At 40.4% G+C, this 23,379-nt stretch overlaps 1 protein-coding gene and 1 long non-coding RNA gene across 4 annotated transcripts in view; one reads left to right on the top strand and one right to left on the bottom strand.

Moving 5' to 3' along the window:
* wdr25 (WD repeat domain 25) overlaps positions 1–19,218 on the bottom strand; it is a 93,774-nt gene extending 74,556 nt beyond the window's left edge. For both annotated transcript variants that reach the window (XR_005946275.1, XM_041214390.1), the window contains exon 1: positions 18,490–19,218. Coding sequence is in view for 1 of the 2 variants with exons in the window: in XM_041214390.1 (XP_041070324.1) it covers positions 18,490–19,218 (729 nt within the window). In the remaining variant the exon portion in view is untranslated. The remainder of the gene's footprint in view (positions 1–18,489) is intronic.
* Positions 195–19,293, top strand: LOC121292450. Of its 2 annotated transcripts, none has more exons than XR_005946277.1 (3): positions 195–268; positions 18,498–18,608; positions 19,185–19,293. It is a non-coding gene; the product is annotated as an uncharacterized LOC121292450 (long non-coding RNA). The 2 variants fall into 2 exon arrangements; XR_005946276.1 differs by having other exon boundaries at positions 18,498–18,639; positions 19,185–19,290.
* Positions 19,294–23,379: the final 4,086 nt, after the last annotated feature.

The following is a 23,379-nucleotide window of genomic DNA, read 5'->3' as shown; positions in this document are numbered from 1 at the left end:
CTGGCGACACTCCTGCCAACCCTATCTCTGGGAGCCCCAAGGGAATTAAGCCCCTAATTGGCAGCAAAAACTCTGCCACTGGGCTCCCAGCTCTATGGGGGTCATTTAAATGCTGCACTTCCCCCAGTAGAAATGCCTCCCAGAGAGCTGTGGGCCAATTGGGAGGCCAGCAGCTCATCATTACTGGCTGCACCACTGGACAGAGTAGCTGCTACCAGTAACACACTTAGGCCACCACCAGGGTTTATCGTGGAACCCCTAAAGAAAGGTAAGTGATGGCAGCATAGAGGTCACAGAGAAGTGGTTGGAAGAAACGGCAGGGGGCTGAATCTCAGCAGCCACCCCTCTTGCTGAATCCCTCAGTCATGCATGGAGAGCCTTGAGGGACACCCCTCACACCCCCATCTCAACTTGGCCACAAGTAAACCCAGGAAGGCCTACTTTGCTGTCCCCCTGTATGACAGGTTGCCCACCGGCCACTGGTTGACCACCAGCAGCAGTGGGATGAGGTCTTTACGTGGGCAGGGACCCCTCCTGCACCTCCCACCCGATCACAAGGTTTCTCTACCTCCGAACCCACCTCCAGGAGTAGGGAGTGGGGAGGGGGGCATTAACTTCTGTCCCAGACTCTTTTCCTATCTTCCTGCAATTTTTTCTCTTTCAAGTATTTATCCAATGTTATGGCTGATGCAGTGGTACAGCTGAGTTATTTAAAAATCCCAGAGGGAAACTTTAAACAACTGTCATAACCTATTATTTTAAGTGTTTATGTTTGAAATGCGTCTCTAAATTCAGGAATCAGACCACCAGTTCTTGAGGTTTTACTTTAAGATAAATGAAACATTTTATTAATTTACAAGGTTAAAATATATATACACATGGCTACAAATTACTACTATCATCACTTTTAACAAATTCCCAAACTAATCTCTATTAAGGCAACAGCAACTCATAGACTTAACTAGACACCAGGCAAAGCATTTTCACTTTACGAATTCAAAATGGGGTTCTTTTCACTTTGGTTTCTGTGCAGACATTTGGAGGCTTACAGCTGCTGTTGATCTCACATTGCCTCTGCTCTACACACACAACACTGCTAAAGTTATACCTAGCACCGCTCATTGAATATAAATTCTCATTGTGTCACCAGCCTCTTCTAACAATAAAACCCCTTTCATAGTACCAATTTTATTAGCAATATAAATATATTGCTTGGTATCTGTTAGATAGGTGTCCATTTTCACCTTACTTCTTGAATGCTCTATTCAAAAAATGCAAATGTAAATGCATGCTATCTCTCTTACATATCAAAACTAGTACACATCAAAACACCCAGACTAGCTGGCTTTAATCCAATTAAGACACACCCACAGACTAAACCTCTATTTTAAAAGAAAAATATTTTCCAATAATATTATATACATTAACAGCTTCATGACACCAATTCCCTTTTGAAAGCTATAAGGCCGTAAGACGTAGGAGGCGGTGGAATGGTGGTATTGTCGCTGGACTGGTATTCCAGAGACCCAGGGTAATGCTCTGGGGATTCCCTTACTGATTAAAAATCTGTCTATCTCAGCCGTGAATATACTTAACGGCACAGCCTCTTCTGCCCTCTGTGGTAAAGAATTCCACAGATTAACTACCCTCTGAGAGAAGAAATTCCTCCTCATCTGTCTTAAATGGGCAACCCCTTACTCTGAGATTATGCCCTCTGGTCCTAGACTGTCCCAGAAGGGAAAACAACCTCTCAGCATCTACCCTATCTAGCCCCCTAAGAATCTTATATGTTCCAATAAGGTCACCTCTCATTTTTCTATACTCCTATGAGTACATGCCCTACTCAACCACTACTCATTTGAAAATGCCTCCATACCCGAGATAAATCTAGTGAATCTTCTCTGGACTGCCTCCAATGCCAGTGCATCTTAGATACGGGGATCAAAACTGTTCACAGTATTCTAGGTGTGGTCTAACTGGTGCCTTGTATAGTTTTAGCAAGACTTCCCTATTTTTATACTTCATTCCTTTTGAAATAAAGGCCCAACATTCCATTTGCCTTCCTTATTACCTGTTGAACTTGTATGCTAGCTTTTTGGGATTCATGCACGAGGACCCCCAAATCCCTCTGTGCTGCTGCTTTCTGCAGTCTTTCTCCATTTAAGTCATATTTAGTTCTTCTATTCTTCCTGCCAAAGTGCATAACTTCACATTTTCCCACATTATATTCATTTGCCAAGTTTTAACCCACTCACTTAACCTGTCTGCATCCCTCTGTAGACTCCGTGTCATCCTCACCATTTGCCTTCCCACCTATTTTTATGTCATCTGCAAACTTGGCGATAGCACATTCATTTCCTCATCCAAGTCATTATTATATATTGTAAATAACTGTGATCCCTGTGGCACTCCATCAGTTTACAGATTGCCATCCTGAAAATGCCCCCCTTATCCCAACTCTCTGTCTTCTATTAGTTAGCCAATTCTCTATTCATGCTAATATACTACCCCCAATGCCATGGGCTCTTATCTTATTAAGTAGCTTTATGTGCGGTACCTTATCAAACACCCTTTGGAAATCCAAACATATTATGTCTACTGGTTCCCCTTTATCTATCCTGCTTGTTACCTCCTCAAAGAATTCTAACAAAAGTGTCAGGCATGATTTCCCCTTCATGAAGCCATGCTGACTCTGCTTGATTAGATTATGCATTTCTAAATGCTCTGCTATTATATCCTTTATAATAGGACTCAACATTTTCCCAATGATGGATGTTAAGCTAACTGGCCTATAGTTAACTGTTTTTGTCTCCCTCCCTTTTTGAATAAAGGTGTTACATTGGCAATTTTCCAATCCTCTGGGACTTCTCCATACTCTAAGGATTCTTGGAAGATTACAACCAATGCATACACTATCTCTGCAACTACTTCCTTTAATATCCTAGGATGCAACCTATCAGGTCCTGGGGACTTATCAGCCTTTAGCCCCATTAGTTTCCCTAATACTTTTTCTCTTGTGACAGTTATTGCATTTATCTCCTCCCCCCCTTTTCCCCTTGATTGTTTAGTATTTTTGGAATGCTATTAGTGTCTTCTACTGTGAAGACTGATGCAAAGTATTTATTCAACTCCTCTGCCGTTTCTTGGTTCCCCATTATTATTTCCCCAACCTCATTTTCTAAGGGGCCTATGTTCCCTTTGGTCTCTCTCTCTTCCTTTTTATATATTTGAGGAAGCTCTTACTGTCCGTTTTTATATTACTTGCTAGTTTACCTTCAGAGTTTATTTTCTCACTCTTTATTTTTTTGGTCACCTTCTGCTGGTTTTTAATACTTTCCCAATCCTCTGGCTTACCACTAATCTTTGCCACATTGTATGTTTTTTCTTTCAATTTGACATACTCTTTAACTTCCTTGGTTAACCATGGTCGGTTTACTCCTTTCCTTGAATCCTTCTTCTTCTCTGGGATATATCTTTGTTGTGAGTTATGAGCTGTTTTCTTAAACATCTGCCATTATTCATCAACCATTTTTTCTGCTAAACTCCTTTCCCAGTCCACTCCAGCCAACTCTGCCCTCATTCCTTTGTAATTACCCTTATTTAAGTTTAGCACAATTGTTTCCGACCCAAGTTTGTCACTCTCAAACTGAATACTAACTTCTACCATGCTATGGTCACTGTTTTCTAGGGGATCTTTTACTCTGAGATCATTATTAAACCTGCCTCATTACACATTATCAGATTCAAAATAGCCTGATCCCTTATTGGATCCACAACATATTGTTCTAGGAAACTGTCCCGAAAACACTCTATGAATTCTTGCTCATGGCTACCTCTGTCAATTTGATTTTCCCGATCTACATGAAGATTAAAGTCACCCATGATTAATGTACTGCCTTTCTTACATGCCCTCATTATCTTCTGATTTATTCTCTGTCCCACAGCATAGCTACTGTTAGGGGGCCTCTAGACCACTCCCACTAGTGTCTTCTTCCCCTTGTTGTTTCTTACCTCCACCCAAAGATGGATTCTACATCTTCTGATCCAAGGTCCTTTCTTGCTATCATACTTATTCCATCTCATACTAACCAAACTACCCCACCACCCCTTCCTTCCTGCCTATCCTTTCAAAAAGTCACATACCCCTGAATATTTAGTTCCCAGCTTTGATCTCCTTGTAACCATGTCTCTGTAATGGCTGTAAGATTATACCCATTAACCTCTATTTGTGCCGTTAATTCGTTTATTTTTTTCCAAATACTATGTGCATTTAAGTAAAGGGCCAATAATTTTGCCTTTTTATCATCTTTCCCCCCTTTGACCCTGTTTGCTGTTTTTTTTTAATGTTTGTACACTCTGTCCCTTCCTGTCACACTCTGGTTATCATTGCCTAAATAGCTGCCCTGCAATGCTGCCATATCATTTTGCTTTATAAGCCTATGTATGCCCTCTCCACAACTCTCCCCCCCCCCCCCCCCCCCCCCCCCCCCCCCCCCCCCCCCCCCCACCTCTATTTACTTTAAAGCACTCTCTACAGCCCTAGTTATTCAATTTGCTAGGACACCGGTCCCAGCATTGTTCAAGTGAAGCCCATCCCACAGGAACAGCTCCCTTCCACCCCAGTACTGGTGCCAGTGCTCCATGAGCTGAAACCCATTCCTCCCACACCAATCTTTGAGTCATGCATTTAACTCCTTGACTTTATGTACCCTATGCTAATTTGCCCGTAGCTCAGGTAGTAATCCTGAGATTATTACCTTGGAGGTTCTGCTTTTCAGTTTAACTCCTAGCTGTTCAAAATCATTCAGCAAAACCTCCTTTCAAGTCCTATCAATGTCGTTGGTACCAACAACATTGATGGGACCTGATAGGAGGTTCTGCTGAATGAATTTGAACAGTTAGGAGCTAAATTAAAAAGCAGAACCTCCAAGGTAATAATCTCAGGATTGCTACCTAAACCATGGGCAAACTGGCATAGGATAAATAAAGCCATGCTACTATTGAATCCATTTCCATCACCTTATCAGGCACTTTATTTTAAATCCTAACTGTTGCGTAGAAATGATTTTCCTTCATCGCCTCTGGTTCTTTAGTCTGTGCCCTCTGGTTATCGACCTTCCTGCCATAGCAAGGACACAGATGGTTTACACATCAGTGTGCACAAAACCAACAGTCACCGGTTGATGCAGGCACCAGATGTCAAAAACGTCCTATTCAATAGGATCCCTCAACTCAACTGAGTGGAATAACTCAGCCCCTAAAAGAATTGAAAATAAAATATTGACAAAAGTGGTGTTCACACAATCAAACTGGCTAACCAATTTGCTTGGCAGGTCACATGGAAACAGCTGACACATGGAGTGCAATGTCACCAAGCAAGCTGGGACTTACGCTTGGCCTAAATAGCCAAGTGGTTATGGTACTGGGTTTGTAACCCCAAGATCAAGAGTTCAAATCTCACAATGGCAAACTATGAAACAATGTAACTTCATCTGAAACAGATGGAAACGGGTTTGTACTCGAAAGAGTTACTCTTTCTTTGTGGAATATTGAAGATAAAACAGCTCTACCTACTGATGTTTGAGAATCACACTTCATTTCACATCAACCCTTAAACACAGGCCAGTGAGCAGTGTTGATGTAGATTTGATTCCTACTGAATTTAGATTTAAATCACAACTTTCTTGTTTAAAAGAAAGTGAAAAGATGCTTAATAATATTAAAATGACTCAGACCAAGTTTTTTTAGTATGTTCTCAGCATGTGGGTGGGGCTGACAAGGCTGCATTATGTTACTCAGCCCTAGTTGCTTACTCTCGAACCACTGCAGTCCTTGCAGTGATGATGCTTCCACAGTGCTGTTGGGTAGGAATGTAAATGAATGCTACTTTACATACAAGATCAAAACTTGCATTTCACAAATAACTAGAGTATTAATAACATAGCTGCATTATCTTTGAATCCAAAAAAACCCATGAAAACAGAATCCTCTATGAAACCCCGAGCTATTTCACTCCTAAAACAGTACACAGCCACTATCAACATCTATGCATCTGCAAAAACTCAAGTACCTCTTGATCACACAAATATCCCACAAATTAACAGAAACAAAGAACTTGCACTTATACAGCACTTTACAAATGCAAGAAGTACTGGCGTACAATGTTCAGCAGACAGCTTAAAAGGATTGTGCATTTTTTTAGTTTCATAAGGGATAAACGCTCAAAATGTCATAAGCCACTTTTTTCTCCACAGATACTGCTTAACTCTGTTGACACTACTTTGTTTCAGTTTCAGGTTTCCAGCATTTGCTGCTTTCCTTTCAATTTTACTGCATTCATATAGCAAAGGTGCTGTTAGCAGTTTATTATACTTTGCTGCCACCGTCAGGGCAGTATGCACACAAGAGGCAGAAACTTTTGCTCTGAGGCTCTGAGCATGAGTCAGGATGATTTCCTAGTCCTGACCCCACTCTGCCTGTCAGGGTGCCCAACTGGGAGATCGTCCCAGAGGCAGCCTCAGGCTCCATCGCCTAGTTATGGACAGCGGGCAAGTCTTTGAGGCTGAAGGCTCAATCACAGGATCCACAGCCTTGGAGGCATAGTAGCCCCACTGCCAGGGTGGATGTCATCACTATTGGAGGGGGAACGCTAGGGTGCCTGCACCTTGAGGTATTAAATCCAATTAAATGAATGGTGGCCATAGCTGCTTGGCCTCCCTTTTGAAGGGAAACTGATGGCCATGGCTCTGGTGGGAGGAGGGATGAGTGTAGAGCCCTTGCTGCCCCCACCACCACCCCCCAGCCCGCCTCAGGTCAGCCACTGGCAAGCCCCTCATTGTGATGTCCACCCACCATCAGGCGGAAGCCAGTGGTATGTCTAATCAGTCTACACATTGGCACTTAATTATGCAGATTGGCTACCCATCACTGCTAGGCGGGTAGCCTCTTGCAGGTGCTGATCCAGCTCCAGGAAGATTAACCCAATACGTATTTCTTAGACATTCTTCCCAGTCCCCCCTTGAAAACCTTCCCCATGGAACTGAGAAGAATCCAGCCAAGAAAGGAAGAACTTAATATTACTTTCTTCAATACTGGGAGCATTTATAGTGTGAAACCAAAAGTTGGGAGAATGGTTTGTGCACTCCCCTTGAGGGACATAGTGATATTGATCAATACTGGTGTCAAACAGTTAGAAACATAGAAAATAGAAGCAAAAGTAGGTCATTCGGCCCTTCAAGCCTGCTCCGCCATTCAATATAATCGTGGCTGATCCTCTATCTCAAAACCATACTCCTGCTCTCTCCCCATAGTTGTTGACGCCTTTCGAGGCCAGAAATCTATCTATTTCCTTGTTGCATATATCCAGTGGCTTGGCCTCCACAGCCCTCTGTGGTAAAGAATTCCATAGGTTCACCATCCTCTGAGTGAAGAAGTTTCTCCTCATCTCAGTACTAAATGGTCTACCCCGTATCCTGAGACTGTGGCCCTTTGTTCTAGAACCCTCCACAGCCAGAGGAAACATCATCCTTGCATCCAGTCTGTCCAGCCCTGGCAGAATTTTATACGTTTCAATGAGAACCCCACTCATTCTTCTAAACTCCAGTGAATACAGGACTAGTTGGCCCAATCTCTCCTCATACGACAAGCCTGCAATCCCTGGAATCAGTCTGGATAGCCTTTGCTGCACTCCCTCTATGGCAAGTATATCTTTTCTTAGGCAAGGAGACCAAAGCTGCACACAATACTCCAAGTGTGGTCTCACCAAGGCCCTGTACAGCTGCAGTAAGACATTCTTGCTCCTCTACTCAAGTCTTCTTGCAATGAAGGCCAACATACCATTTGTCTTCTTAAGTGCTTGCTGCACCTGCATGTTTGCTTTCAGTGATTGGTGTACAAGGACACCCAGTTCCCTTTGTACATCATCAACATTTCCCAATCTATCACCATTTAAGTGATACTCTGCCGGTCTGTTTTTCCTACCAAAGTGGATAACTTCACACTTATCCACGTTATACTGCATCTGCCATATATTTACCCACTCACTCAACTTCTCCAAGTTGCCTTAAAGCCTCTGAACATCCGCCTCACTACTCAAATTCCCACCAAGTTTTGTGTCATCAGCAAACTTGGAATTACAACATGTGGTTCCCTCATTCAAATCATAAATATAATATAATTGTGAATAGCTGGAGCCCAAGCACTGATCTCTGCGGTGCCCCACTATTTCTACTCTGTTTACTGTCAACTAAGCAATTCTTAATCCATGCCAATATATTACCCCCAATCCCATGTGTTTTAATTTTACACACTAACCTCTTATGTGGGACTTTATCAAAAGTTTACTGAAAATCCAAATACACCACATCCACTGGTTTTCCCTTATCTATTCTGCTAGTTACATCTTCAAAAAACTCCAACAGGTTAGTCAAACATGATTTCCCTTTCATAAATCCATGTTGATTTTGTCTAATCCCATTGATATTTTCTAAATGTCCTGTTATCACGTCCTTTATAATAGGCTCTAGCATTTTCCCTACCACTGATGTTAGGTTAATCAATCTGTAATTCTCTGTTTTTCCCTCCCTCCTTTTGTGAAACATCTACTACAAACCTGTGCTAGTTCTCAATATTAGCACACATTTTTATTAGCTTGCCTTCAAAATAACTTTTTCACATTTACCCTATAAAACATATCATGTCCCAAGATTCACATCAAGCAGCACAATAAAAAAGTCCCACAGTCACCCTAACATAAAGAATGCCACAAACTGAAAGATTAATACTGTAAGTGAGATAAACAGATTCCATCAGATGAGCCTCAGGACTCAAGACTCTAAGAAATCATAAAAACTACATCCACCTAGAAATGGGATAGCATTCAACAATCAGGGATATTAAAGCTAAAAGTTCTGATCAGATTCCTTTTTTAAAAAAGTCCTAGTTTTAAAAAGGAATTAACAAAAATGCCCATGGCATTTTTTAAGTACAATTTGGTGACAAGAGTTCATAGAAACAATTTACAAATTAGTGCACAGAGAGAGCCACCTCGTGGCCAGAATCTGCAACTACAGTGTGACAGGTAACTAAATTTGAATAGGAAACACGACTGAGCAATTTACAACAGTATATGTTGACAGAGAAGTACGGACAGGAAGTGCACGTCTGATGCAAGACTTTTAACAATAGATACAGATGTTGTTAGCTGGAAGAGAGCAGCAAAATATCAAATACATTTACCTCTTTATACATCTAGCAGGGATTTCTCTCAACACAAGCAAATCAATATGTATAATTTTGCAAGAATTTCTCCATAAAACATAGGGTGACAACTCAGAAATATGCAGTGCAATCAACTATATCCTCGTTGTACTTGTTCTCAGTTAACTCACCAACATCTCCTTTAAAAAAAAGCACAAAAACCCCTGGTGTCTAAGACAGTGAATCGCAGAAATGTTACGGTGTAGAAGGAGGCCATTTGGCTCACCGCGTCTGCACCGGCTCTCTGAGCATTTTAACTTAGTGCCAATCTACTGCCCGTAACCCTACACATTGTTTCTACTTAAATAATCATCCAATGCCCTTTTGAATGGCTCAATTGAACCTACCTCCACCACACTTCCAGGCAGTGCATTCCAAGTCCTAACTATTCGCTGTGTGAAAATTTTTTTTTTCATCTCGCATTTGCTTCTTTTGCAAAACACTTTAAAAACTGCGCCCTCTGGTTCTCGATCCGTTTACAAGCAGGAACAGTCTCTCCCTATCTACTCTGTCCAGACCTCTCATAATTTTGAAAACTTCTATCAAGCCTCTTCTTAGCTTTCTCCTCTCCAAGGAAAACACTCCCAACTTCTCTATCTTTCCTCATAACTGAAGTGTCTCATTCCTGAAGCCATTCTTGTAAACTTCTTCTGCTCTCTCTCCAATGTGTTCACATCCTTCCTATAATGTGGTGCCCAGAACTGTACACAATACTCCATCGGAGGTCTAACCAGTGCCTTATATAAGCTCATCTTAACATCCCTGCTCTTATACTCTATGCCCCTATTAATGAAGCCTAGAATACTGTATAATTTAGAAACAGCTCTTTCTACCTGTCCTGCCGCCTTTAATGATTTATGTACATATACATACAGGTCGCTCAGCTCCTGCACAACCTTTAGAATAGTATCCATTATTTTATGCTGTCTCTCCATGTTCTTTGTAACAAAGTGTATCACCTCACACTTCTCCGCATTGAACTTCATCCACCACCTATCTGCCCACTCCACTGCCCACTGTCAATGTCCTTCTGAAGTTCTACGCTGTCCTACTCACAGTTGATAATTCTCCCAATTTTGTGTCATCTGCTAACTTTGAAATTGTCCTCTGCACACCAAGATCCAGATTATTTATATATATCAGGAGAAGCAAGGGTCCCAGTACCAACCCCTGGGGAACTCCACTACAAACCTTCTTCCAGCCCAAAAAATACCCATTAATCATTACTCTCTGTTTCCTATCCCTCAGCCAAATATGTATCCACGTTGCTCCTGTCCCTTTTATTCCACGACCTATAACTTTCCTCAAGTCTGTTATGTGGTCTTTTGGAAGTCCATATATACCACATCAATGGCTTGCTCTCATCAACCATCTCTGTTACCTCTTCAAAAACTCCAGCAAGTTAGTTAGGCACAATTTTCCTTTAGCAAATCCATGCTGACTCTTCTGAATCATTCCACATTTTTCCATGTGACTATTAATTCTATCCTGAATAATTGTTTCTAGAAGTTTCCCCACCACCAAAGTTAAACAAAAACAGAATTACCTGGAAAAACTCAGCAGGTCTGGCAGCATGAGGATTCAAAACATCAACTCTTTTCTTCTCCGCCGATGCTGCCAGACCTGCTGAGTTTTTCCAGGTAATACTGTTTTTGTTTTGGATTTCCAGCATCCGCAGTTTTTTGTTTTTACCAAAATTAAACTGACCGGTCTGTAATTGCAGGGCCGATCTTTACAACATCTTTTTGAACAAGGGTGTAATGTTTGCAATTCTCCAGTCCTTCGGCATCTCCCCTGAATCCAGGGAACATTGAAAAATTATTGCCAGTGCCTCTGCAATTTCCACTCTCACTTCCTTCAATATTCTTGGATGCATCTCATCGGCTCCCGGTGCCTTATCAACTGTCAGTACTGACAGCTTATCTAATATCTCCTCCTTATCAATTTTAAACCCTCCCAGCGACTGAGTTTCTTCCTCTGTCACCATGGCCTGGGCAGCATCTGCCTCCTGGGTAAAGACAGTTACAAAGTGTTCATTTAACACCTCAGCTATGCCTTTTGCCTCTATGTGTAAACTCCCTTTTTGGTCCCTAATCGGCCCTACTCCTCCTTTTCCCACCCTATTACTATTGATATGCTAATTGGATACTTTGGAACTTCCTTTTATGTTAGCTGCCAGTGTTTTCTTAATCCCTCTTTGCTCCTCACATTTGCTCTTTCACATTCCTTCTGAACCTCCTTTTTCAGCTTGGTTCTCAATTTGCTGACACCTGTCGCAGGCACACTTTTTCTTCTTTAACTTAATTTCTATCTCCTTTGTCATCCACGAAACTCTGGGTTTGTTTGTCCTACCCTTCCCTTTTGAGGGAACACACCTTTACTGTGCCCAAACCATCTCCTCTTTGAAGGTAGCCCAATGTTTCCAGGTTCAATCACCAATCCTTGCTGAGTTATCCAATCCCAACCAGAGCAACAAGTGGCAGCAAAACAATTGGCCCCTGTTCCTTTAAACTAGAGGAAATGAGGTTAGTCTGATAATTATTCAGTGATCCCGACGAGTACATGGACATTGGGCAAGGTCAAACTGAACTGAGTCATGATGCCCCTAAAACCATGCTGACACAAGAATCACACATGAAGAATGACACATGATGAGTTACCACAAAGCGATTGGTGCTCATGATTTTACACCCTGCAATTAGGGAGAAGGATGACAGGGAACAACTGGCAGAAAAAAAACTCAGCTCTAAACACTCTAAATTGTGCCAGCTTTTGTCACAGAGATCCCTAGAACTGATCCTGAAGAGGACACCTACATTTCACCAAGTGAATTAAGAGTAAATGGTTCTCAAGCTAACTGCAGTTCTAGAGAACTCTTTATACTGGTTATTTTAAGTCAAAATCCTTTTGATGTTCAGGGATCACATTATTTCAAAAAGGCCCCAGTTAGTAATTTAAGGAGGTGACAAATACGGTGGATGGGGTGCAGACAGCCCTTGACAAGGTACCACGCAGGAAACTATTGGAGAAAATTAAAGGGTGTGAAATTAGAATAGTAGCTTGAATTAAGAACTGGTTACAAGGGAGGAAAGCAAGAACAGGATTAAAAGGTGTTTCTCAGAGAGTTTGCAAGTGGATAGTGATGTCAGTTCTGGGCCAACTCTGTTTACTGTAAAATCCGATTCTGTGGATATAGGGTTAGAGGGACCGTTGCCAAATTTTAGACTATATTAAATTAGGAAGCATCATTGTTAGGAACAAAGGAAGTTGCAAGGATATATTTATGAGATACTAGATTAGGCAAAAAAAGTGGCAGATTGAATTTAATGTGTAAGAGATTTGATGTGTAGGAGAATAAGAGATTTGACATTATGTTTTAAAAAGTTATAATTAACTGTGGGAAAGCTGGGTGATATCAAAGAACTGAGGGAGTTGAGTTTCAGGTTCACGAGAAATTAAAAGAAGCACCTCAAGTAGATAAAGCCATACAAACGTGAATTGAATATTTAGTTTTTCGGCACGAGGCATAGAATATAAATGTCAAGAGATAACATTGAACCTGACAAACCCTTAGTAAAACAGCAATATGGAGTACTGAGAGCAGGTTTGGACTCCACATTTGACAGGAAAGATGTTTCTGCAATAGAGATCATACAGAGAGGCTACTTGACGTGAGAAAGAACTTGTATTTGTTTAACAACTTTCATGACCTCAGGACATTCCAAAATGATTCAACGCAAAATGAAGTTGCATAGAATAATAGAGGGATTGCAGCAAAGAAGGCCATTTGGCCCATTGTGTCAGTACCAGCTCTTTGAAAGAGCAACTCAGTTAGTCTCTCCTCTCAACTTTCCACGTAGCTCAGCATTTCTTTCTCTACAGGTGCTTATCTAATTCCCTTTTGAAAGCCCCAATTGTATCTGCCTTCACCACACTTTCAAGTAGGGCATTCCAGATCCTGCGCATTCATCACATACAATGTTTTTCTACGTGTGGCATATATGTTAACATACAAGTTTGGTAATTGCAAGACACCGGTAACCACCTTGAATTTCATCTTTTATATAATGACCTCAATTTTGAAATAAGATTTTAAATAAGAAGTTGCAGATGGAACAAAATTTGTTCCGTAGTTTTAAAATTAGCATCAAGTATTATGAACATACTGACCCATCCTCCCAACATAGGGAAAAATCACCCAAAGATTAAAGACACGGTAATATACCACAGAATACTGACTCCCATAAGCATTGGAGAACTCAAGGTATTTGTGAATAATCCTATTTCACAGCTTGAAATTAAGGTTCCAAAAGGTTCCAAAAACACAAGATACAATACAAGACATAAGCCATCACTCCCATTGCGCAATTGAAAAAGGTGTCCAGCTTATATTAAATAAAAACAGAAAATGCTGGAAAAGCTCAGCAGGTTTGACAGCATCTGTGGAGAGAAAAACAGAGTTAATGTTTCAAGCCTGTATGACCCGTCTTCAGACCTGCTCAGTTTTTCCAGCATTTTTTGTTTTTATTTCAGATGTCCAGCGCCTGCAGTATTTTGCTTTTTCTCACAGTCTGTATCAACTGCACAGTATTAAAAACCTTCAAATCATGTAGCATTGCTTCATTATCATTTCAGCCATTTCCTCTGCTAGCATTGAGTTATGCATTAGATTATTCTTCCCATAAGGAATAAAAATCAAGCGTACAGAAATCACTTAATATGGTGTATATTTACCATTTGCTTTCTTTCCTGAATTCTATAAAATGTCCCAGAATAAGCTTAACTTAAATAGAATTGAGTTTGAATTGTTTTCAAGTAATGAGACAAATTAATGTAACAATCTGATTCACCTATAATTATATGGTCTAAATTAGGACTTGAGAATATAACCCGGAGCAGTTTAAAATCTGTACCTAGCCACATCAGCATGGCTGACAGTTCTATTTCTTTACATCATTAGATTTCACAGAATCACAGAATTGTTACGGCACAGAAGGAGGCCATTCAGCCCATCATGTCTGCACTGGCTTTCTAAATGAGCATTATGACTTAGTGACTTTCTCCTACATTTTCCCCCGTACCCTTGAACATTGTTTTTATTCAAATGATCATCTATTGCCCTCTTGAATGCCTCAATTGAACCTGCCTCCACCACTCCTCCAGGCAATGCAGTCCAGACTGGAACCACTTGACGAACGGGAACAGTTTTTCCCTATCTACTCTATCCAGATTTTGAACACCTCAATCAAATCACTTCTTAGCCTTCTCCTCTCCATGGAGAACAGTCTCAACCTCTCCAATCTATCTTCATAACTCAAGTTTCTCATCCCTGGAACCATTCTTGTAATCCTCTTCTGCACACTCTCCAATGCATTCACATCCTTTCTACAGTGTGGCATCCAGAACTGTACACAATACTCCAGCTGAGGTCTTATATAAGCTTATCATAACCTCCCTGCTCTTGCTCTCTATGCCCCTATTTATAGAGCTAAGGATATTATATGCTTTATTCACTGCTCTCTCCACCTGTCCTGCCACATTCAATGATCTATGCACCCAGGTCTCTCTGCTTCTGCACACTCTTAAGAATTGTACCCCTTATTTTATATTGTCTCTCCATGTCCTTCCTACCAAAATGAATCACCTCACACTTCTCTACAACAACTTGTCTATGTTGTTCTGAAGTTCCACACTGTCCTCCTCACAATTTACAATGCTTCCATGTTTTCTATCATCTGCAAACTTTGAAATTGTCCCCTGCACACCAAGATCTAGATCATTAATATATATCAGGAAAAGCAAAGGTCCCAATACCAACCCCTGGGGAACTCCAATACAAAACTTCCTCCAGCCCCAAAAATATCCATTGACCACTATCCTGTTTCCTATTACTCAGGTAATTTTGTATCCACATTGTTCCTGTCCCTTTTATCCCAAAAGCCATAATTTTTCCCACAAGTCTGTTGTGTGGAACTGTATTGAATACCTTTTGAAAGTCCATGTACACCACATCAACAGCATTACCCTCACCAACCTTCTCTGTTACCTCTTCAAAAAAAACTCCAGGTTTCTGTAATTAGAGTCAGATATGTATTTTCTCTATTGATTAATAGATCATGATTCAAAGTCATAGTGTTACCACAACTCCTGTGTGTATTCTGGGAAAACATTTTCAACTATTGTGATGGGGGTCTGTCTTTAAGTCGTGTAATTAACAGATTTGTTTTAAAACAGCATTGCACCACTACAATGCACAAAAACGTCTGTTACAACCATTGCATGGGTGAACAAACACAAGATAATTAAACTGTAATGTAATAGAGAGAGAGAGAGAAAACAGAGAGTAATAACTCAGTTTAACTTGACATCAGTCATTGGGAAAAAGCTAGAATTTACTATTAGGGATGTGGTGACAGAGCATTTGGAAACTGTGCTTGGGCAGTATCAACACAATTTTAGAAAGGGAAACCATGCTTGACAAATATATTACAGTTTTTGAGAGTGTAACTAGTAGGGTGGATAAGGGTGAAACCAGTGGATGTAGTACATTTGGATTTTCAAAAAAGATTCAATAAAGGTGTAAGTGGTTATTACAAAAGATTAGGACTTATGGGGTGGATAATATATTAGAATGGATGGAGGATGTGTGAACTGACAAAAATTAGGTTAGGAATAAGAGAGTTATTTTCGGCTTGGTAGGCTGTAACTAATGGGGTGTTGCAAGGATCAGAGCCTGAGCCTCAGATATTTACAATCTATATCAATGACTTAGATAACAGGAACAAGTATAACGTACCCAGGTGTGCAAATGATACAAGGTTGGCTGGGGTAGTAAACTGTATGGAGGATGCAAAAAGGGAAACCTATATGTACTTAGGTTAAATGAAAGGGCAAGAACATGGCAAATGGAATATAAGATGGGGAAATGTGAAGTTATCCACTTTGGTAGGAAAAATAGAAAAGCAGAATATTTTCTGAATGGTGAGAGGCTAGGAAATATTGGTATTCAGAGACCTATGTACCTTTAGGAACATAGAAACAGGAGTAGGCCATTCAGCCTCTTGAGCATGCTCCAGCATCTAACTAGATCATGGCTGATCATCTACCTCAATGCCAGATTCCCACCTATCCCCCTATCCCTTGACATTATTGGTATCTAGAAATCTAATCGGCCTCTCTTTGAATATACTCAATGACTGATCCTTCACAATCCTCTGGGGTAGAGAATTCCAAAGATTCGCCACCTGCCAAGTGAAGAAATACCTCCTCCTTTCAGTCCTCAATGGCCTACCTCTTATTCTGAGACTGTGCCCTCTGGTTCTAGACACCCAACCAGGAGAAACATCCTTCCAGCATCTACCCTGTCCAGCGCTGTAGGAATTTTGTGCACTGCAATGAGGTCTCATTCTTCTAAATTCTGGAGAATACAGGCCCAGTTTCCTCAATCTCTCCTCATAGGGCAATCCTACCATCCCAGGGATTAGTCTGGTAAGCCTTTGTTGCACTCCCTCTCTGGCCTGTACATCCTTTTTTAGATAAGGAGACCAGAAACGCATACAATACTCCAGGTGTGGTCTCACCAAGGCTCTATACAATTGCAAATGCCTTTACACCTGGAATGTGATAAATCCATTTCATTGCTTTTGGACTAATATTGCAAGTAGCTTCATTTTTGAAATTCCAAAGCAACTGCATTGGGAGACATGTCAAAAGAATGTGAGATACGAATGTAAGAACATAAGAAATAAGAGCATGAGCAGGCCATTCATCTGCTTGAGCCTGCTCCATCTTTCAGTCAGATCATGGCTGATATTCTACCTCTCCTACACTTTCCTATCCAATCCCTATATCCCCAGATTCCCTTCCTATCTAAAAACTTGTCGATCTTTGATTTGAATATACTCAACAACTGTTGAGCATTCACAGCTCTCCAGGGTAGAGAATTCCAAAGATTCACAGCCTTTGATTAAAGAAATCTCGATCTTAAGTGACCAATTCCCAATTCTGTAAGTACTAGTTCTAGATGTACTCCTGTACTCAAATCCCCTTGCAATATAGACTAACACACCATCTTTCCAGCATCCGCAGTTTTTTTGTTTTTAACACCATCTTTCTAATTGCTTGTGGCACCTTCACGTTAGCTTTCAATGAATTATGAACAAGAACACCCAGATCTCTTCGGACATCAACACTTCCCAATCTCTCCCCATTTAATAAATAAGCTGCATTTCTGTTTTCCCTACCAAAGTGGATAACTTCATATTTTTCCACATTATATTCCATCTGCCATATTCACAAAGTAAACATGTAGGAACAGCAAGCAATTAAGAAAGGTGTTACAAAGGAATTGGATTACAAGAGTAAAGAAGCCCTACTGGCTTGTATAGGGCCTACACTTTAGAGTACTCTGTTCAGCTTTAGTCTTCTTAACTAAGGAAGGATATAATTGCCTTAGACAGAGTGCAATGATGGTTCATTAGACTGATTCCTGGGATGACAGTATTGTCCTATGAGGAGAGATCGAGCAGACCAGTCCTATATTGCCCAGCGTTTAGAAGAATGAGAATGGATCTCATTGAAACATGAAATTCTTGAGAGGCTTGATGCTGGAAGGATGTTTCCCAGCTGGGGTCTCTAGAACTAGTGCTCACAGACTCAGAATTAGGAATTGGTCACGTAGGATCGACATTTCTTCAATCAAAGGCTGTGAATCTTTGGAATTCTCTACCCTGGAGAGCTGTGAATGCTCAACAGGTGTTGGGTACATTCAAATCAAAGATCGACAATTTTTTAGATAGGAAGGGAATCTGGGGATATAGGGATAGGACAGGAAAGTGTAGGAGAGGTAGAATATCAGCCATGATCTGACAGAAAGATGGAGCAGGCTCAAGCAATGCTCAATGGCCTGCTCGTGCTCTTATTTCTTATGTTCTTACATTCGTATCTCACGTTCTTTTGACATGTCTCCCAATGCAGTTGCTTTGGAATTTCAAAAAGAAGCTACTTGCAATATTAGTCCAAAAGCAATGAAATGGATTTATCACATTCCAGGTGTAAACGCATTTGAAGAGGGAAGAAAGTAAATTAAGATGAATCAAATATTTATGAAAATCAATATTTCCAAATATATTAGTTGTCAATTAGCCAATAAAGATTTTAACAAAATTAATTATTCATCTTTTGAGTACAAACTGATACCCAGCATATATGTTCTAAATAATGGAACTCTACCTTTACAGACTTATCCATGGAGGCAGAGAGCAGTAAGTGACTATGTTGCTGCACAGGACACCATTCTATTGTAGTTACTGGTCCCTTGTGCTGAGAGATGTGGAACACCAAGCGTTTTGGTATGTCTGAAGTTTTGCATTGGTTTTCCAGGTAGGGCTTAATGAAGTCTGAAATTCTACTCAACAGACTTAACTGATGTTCTTCTGGTGGAGTATGGTTTTTCTCAGAGTTCAAAACTTCTGTGCTGTCTTTGCTTTCATAAGTTACTTCTTTCTGCCTCAGTCTTTTGGGTATGTAAGGCTTAATATTTTGAGCAGCAGCCATTGAGTCTTGAAATAATCTCTTCTGAGCCGAGGGCACCATCTTGGCAGGAATTCTATCAGATTTCTGCATCAGGTCCAATCCATTTTTATAGTTATTTTTAGAAAACTGAAAATATGTCTCATCACTTAAAGACATCTCTGGAGGTCTGGGAGTTACACGGAGGTCTCTCTGTGCATAATTCGGTGTACTGCGCCAATTGTATTCCTTATTGCTACTTCCAGTAGATGCAACTTTTAACTCGAAACCACATCGAGAAGATTCCAATCCTGTGACAGTTGGAAGTACAGACTGACATTGAAATTTAGAGTGAACAAAATCATCTTTTCTCTGAAGAAAATTGACTTCTTCACTTTTGTCATTGTCTGTTTCAGAATCTGAAGACTCATAGGCAACCAGAGAATTCATGTGGCAATCTGTAATGGATAGGATATGCACTCTGCTTCTGGCTGTGAACCTGATGGAGCTTCCTGTAATGACAACATCTTTATTAATTTTAAGAATGAAAGTTATCTTCTTAGACATTATGATGCAATTTTCTACTTTTTAAAACTACTACTGTGCCTTTAATATTTTTACTCCAAAAGGTTATCTTACATCTCTAAAATATGGATTATTTCCCTCCTTTCTAATAAAAGCACATTGTAAGTTCATTACAGACTAGGTGATATTCATGTTTGAAGCAAGCATATTAAGAAAACCAGATATCCCTGCTGTAACAATACTCAGCTGTGCAGATGTTAATGGATCATATAGAATGGCAAGGCTATATAGAACATTTGCCAGTCCCATGCTTTATTAGCACTACACACAAAACCAAAACTTAAAGTCTACATATTTACTGCTATGAATGAAAAGTATTAGAGACAAGAAGATTGAAAACCCATTTAAATATATTCAAGAAGGGAGAAAGAGTTAAGCCATTTAACCATAGACCTTTAATCCCAATATCATTGAGTGTGAAAGTTTCTAGAGGCCATAATACACAATCAAATTAAAACTCACCAAGAAGCAGAATAAAAATGAAGACCAGGATGTGTAAAATGGAAGTTATGTCTGACAAATTTAATAGAAATGTTTGACAAAGAAATGCAGTGTATATACCGATTTCCAAAAGACATCTGATAAAATACCACATAAGGGACTTTCAAAAAATTTTGAGACACATTTCAAAAGATTTGATATGGTAAAATTATATTAGATGTTTATTTAAAGAGGGAGACTTGTATGTGTTTGTGAAAGAAACAAAATAAGTGGTGATTGCACCCCTGTTGCATTTTAAGTGTTCTATAAAATTTATAAACTGTATTAATCAGGGGGTGGGTTGGGGTGGGGGGATGCAGAAGGAAGGAAGGAAGTAACTTCGATGCATATTAGTTAAACTGCACAAAAAAGTTGAATTTACAAGCCAACTAATTATTTCAAGAGAGGGATATGATAGAGGATGAAATAGTTACGGGTATGGGAATGTTTGCATTCTTTAACACATCCACTGACAGTAAGGTGGATTAGTGGCAGGGGAAAACTAGATTATGGTGAGTCACAGTGCAGGAAAGAGAAGGTGCATGTATGAGCAAGCAGTGGGAGAGCGATTTGAAGAAAAGGAATCAGGGGAAGATGAAGGGTTAAAAGCAAAATACTGCAGATGCTGAAAATCTGAAACAAAAACAAAAATTGCTGGAAAAACTCAGCAGGCCCAACAGCATCTGTGGAGAGAAGTTGAGAGTCCGGATGACTCTTCTTCAGAACTAAAGAGAAGTAGAAATGTAGTGAAATGTACACTGTTTAAGGGGGGTGGGGCAGATGAGGCTGGATAGAAGTGATAGGTGGAGACAAAGGAGAGATTGCAAAAGATGTCATAAACAAAAGGTCGAAGGGGTGTTGATGGTTAGATGAAGGCTAGATAAAGGTTAGATGAAGGGTTAATGTGATGCAGGGGACTCACAGGGGACTTGGTGAGAGATGAGTATTTTAGTGATGAGTTGTGAAAATAGCTGCTGAGGATACAAATTCCCTGCAATGCCCATCTCAAATGTAGCTTATGGCCACTGATGTTTCCTTTCACCACCATGCCATGTCGTACCATATTACACCATATCACCCACGACTTCCCTGGTAAAAGATAATCAGAAGAGGATAGAGAAAGAGGCAAAATAGTTAAAAAGCATCAGAAGAGCGAAAAAAGGGAAACCACAACACAAAGGGAGCAAAGTGCAAAGAGAGACTATATTTCACACTGTGAAATGCACCTAGGTATACAAACCTTAAATCTGCACATAGCTGCCGTCAACATTTTACCTTTGTAAATTCCAAATCCATATTTATAGTGGAAATTAGCTATTTAAATGTCATCCTGTAATTACATCCTTCACCAAGAGGTGACCAAATTCAATCTGTATGCTTAAGTCTAATTATTCTCCAACACCACTTTGCCTGAAAATTAGTTTGTCTTGACGTGTGTGCAAAGTCAACAACAACTTATATTTATACAGGGCCTTTAACGTAATAAACGTCCTAAGGCAATTCTCTGGAACATTAAAAAACAAAAGCCACAAAAGGAGATACAAGATCAAATGACCAAAAGCTTGGTCAAAGTGGTAAGTTTTAAGCAATGTCTCAAAGGAAGTAAATGAGGTGGAGTGGGAAAGCACTACTGGGAGGGATTCCAGAGCTTAGGGTCTAGGCAGCTAAAGGCATGGCCACCAATGCTAGAGAGACTAAAATCAGGGATGCTCAAGAGGTCAGAACTGAATGCGTGCAAATATCTCAGAGGGTTGTGGAGCTGGGGGAAATCAGAGATAAAGGAAGTGTGAGGCCATGGAGGGATTTGAAACCATGATGGGAATTTTAAAATCAAGACATTGCTTGACCGAGAGCTAATGGCAGGGAGCAGATGGTGATATGTGAATGAGACTTAGTGCAAGTTAAGGTACTTGCAGCAGAGTTTTGGATGAGCTCAAGTTTATGGGGAGTGGGAGATAGGTGACCAATCAGTAGTGCATTGGGATAGTCAAGTCTAGAGATAACAAAAGTAGAACTGAGTGTTTCAGTAGCAGATGAGCTGAGACAAAGGCAAACTTGATGATATTACAGGGATGGAAATAGGCTCTTAGTGATGGCGTGTTTATATGAGTAGGAGCTCATCCCTGGGTCAAATGTGACACTAAGGTTGCAAACAGACTGATTTAGTCTCAAACTGTTATCAGGGAGAGGGAAGGTGTTGGTAGCTGGGAACCAGAGTTTGGAGCAGGGACTGGAAACAATGGTTCAATCTTCCTATTATTTAATTGGAGGAAACGTTTGCTTATCCAGTACGCGATGTCCGATAAACAGTCTGATAATGTTGCAACAGTGGAGGAATTGAGGTAGTGGTGAAGTAGAGCTGGGTGTAATCAACATACATGTGAAAACTAACACTGTGGTTTTGGATGGGACAGCATTTAGATGAGAGAGCTGGCAGAGCCACAACTTTCCTGACATATAAATTTTGGCTTTTTTTTATATAAAGAAACAAAAATAGCAGTTGTTCCATACAATAAATTATGCCGTTAGGCCATAATGAACAAAACTTGAAACAAAAGAGAAAATGTTGGAAAAACCCAGCGGGTCTGGCAGCATCTGTGGGGACAGAAACAGAGTTAACATTTCCAGTCCCCCATTTTAACTTCTTCTGAGTTTTTTCTGCACTTTGTTTTTGTTTCAGATTTCCAGCATCCACAATTTTACAAACAAAACTTGATCAGTCTGCCTATCAGACCTACTAAGATATACAGATGCCCCTATGCAGTAGTGAGTTAGATTTTTTTTTTTGGAAAAATATATTTTATTCATAAAATATCTGAAAGAACATCACAAACATTTCTAAATGGCCGTCACAAAAAGTACAATCATATTCAACTTTTACACATGGATCTCGAGCTGCTTCAATACAATCAATGAATAATAAAGTCATTTAAATATGATCATTACAGACAGACAGACAGTACAATGGTATTGGAATTATCTACATATATCATGTTGCACTCTGAGGTGCTTCAACGCAATTAAGATGCATTTAGTACTCACTACATACAGTATTCACAACATACATTCATTGTGAGTCATACAGCCCAAGGGGTCTACACAGTCCCTGGTCCCTCGGTGCACTATGGCAGAAAGGTCTTAGACAGCGACTTCTCACCAATGCGCCTCTGCAGCAGCTGCCCCAAGCTTTAGTGCATCCCTCAGCACGTAGTCCTGGATCTTGGAATGTGCCAGTCTGCAACACTCGGTCAAGGACAACTCTTTGCACTGGAAGACCAACAAATTTCAGACAGACCAAAGAACATCTTTCATCGAGTTGATGATCCTCCAGCTGCAGTTGATGTTTGTCTTGGTGTATGTCCCTGGGAACAGCCCATAGAGCACAGAGTCCCATATCACAGCACTGCTGGGGATGAACCTCGACAAAAACCACTGCATCTCTCTCCAGGCCTTCTTTGCAAAGTCACATTCCACAAAGAGGTGAACAAAAGCCTCTTCCTCACCACAGCCACCTCGAGGGCAACGTGCAGAGGGGGTGAGACTCCT

Source organism: Carcharodon carcharias, chromosome 20 (assembly GCF_017639515.1).
Source record: "Carcharodon carcharias isolate sCarCar2 chromosome 20, sCarCar2.pri, whole genome shotgun sequence".
Lineage (NCBI taxonomy): Eukaryota > Metazoa > Chordata > Chondrichthyes > Lamniformes > Lamnidae > Carcharodon > Carcharodon carcharias.
Note: the sequence above shows the minus strand (reverse complement) of the source record. Positions and strands in the feature narration are given on the sequence as shown.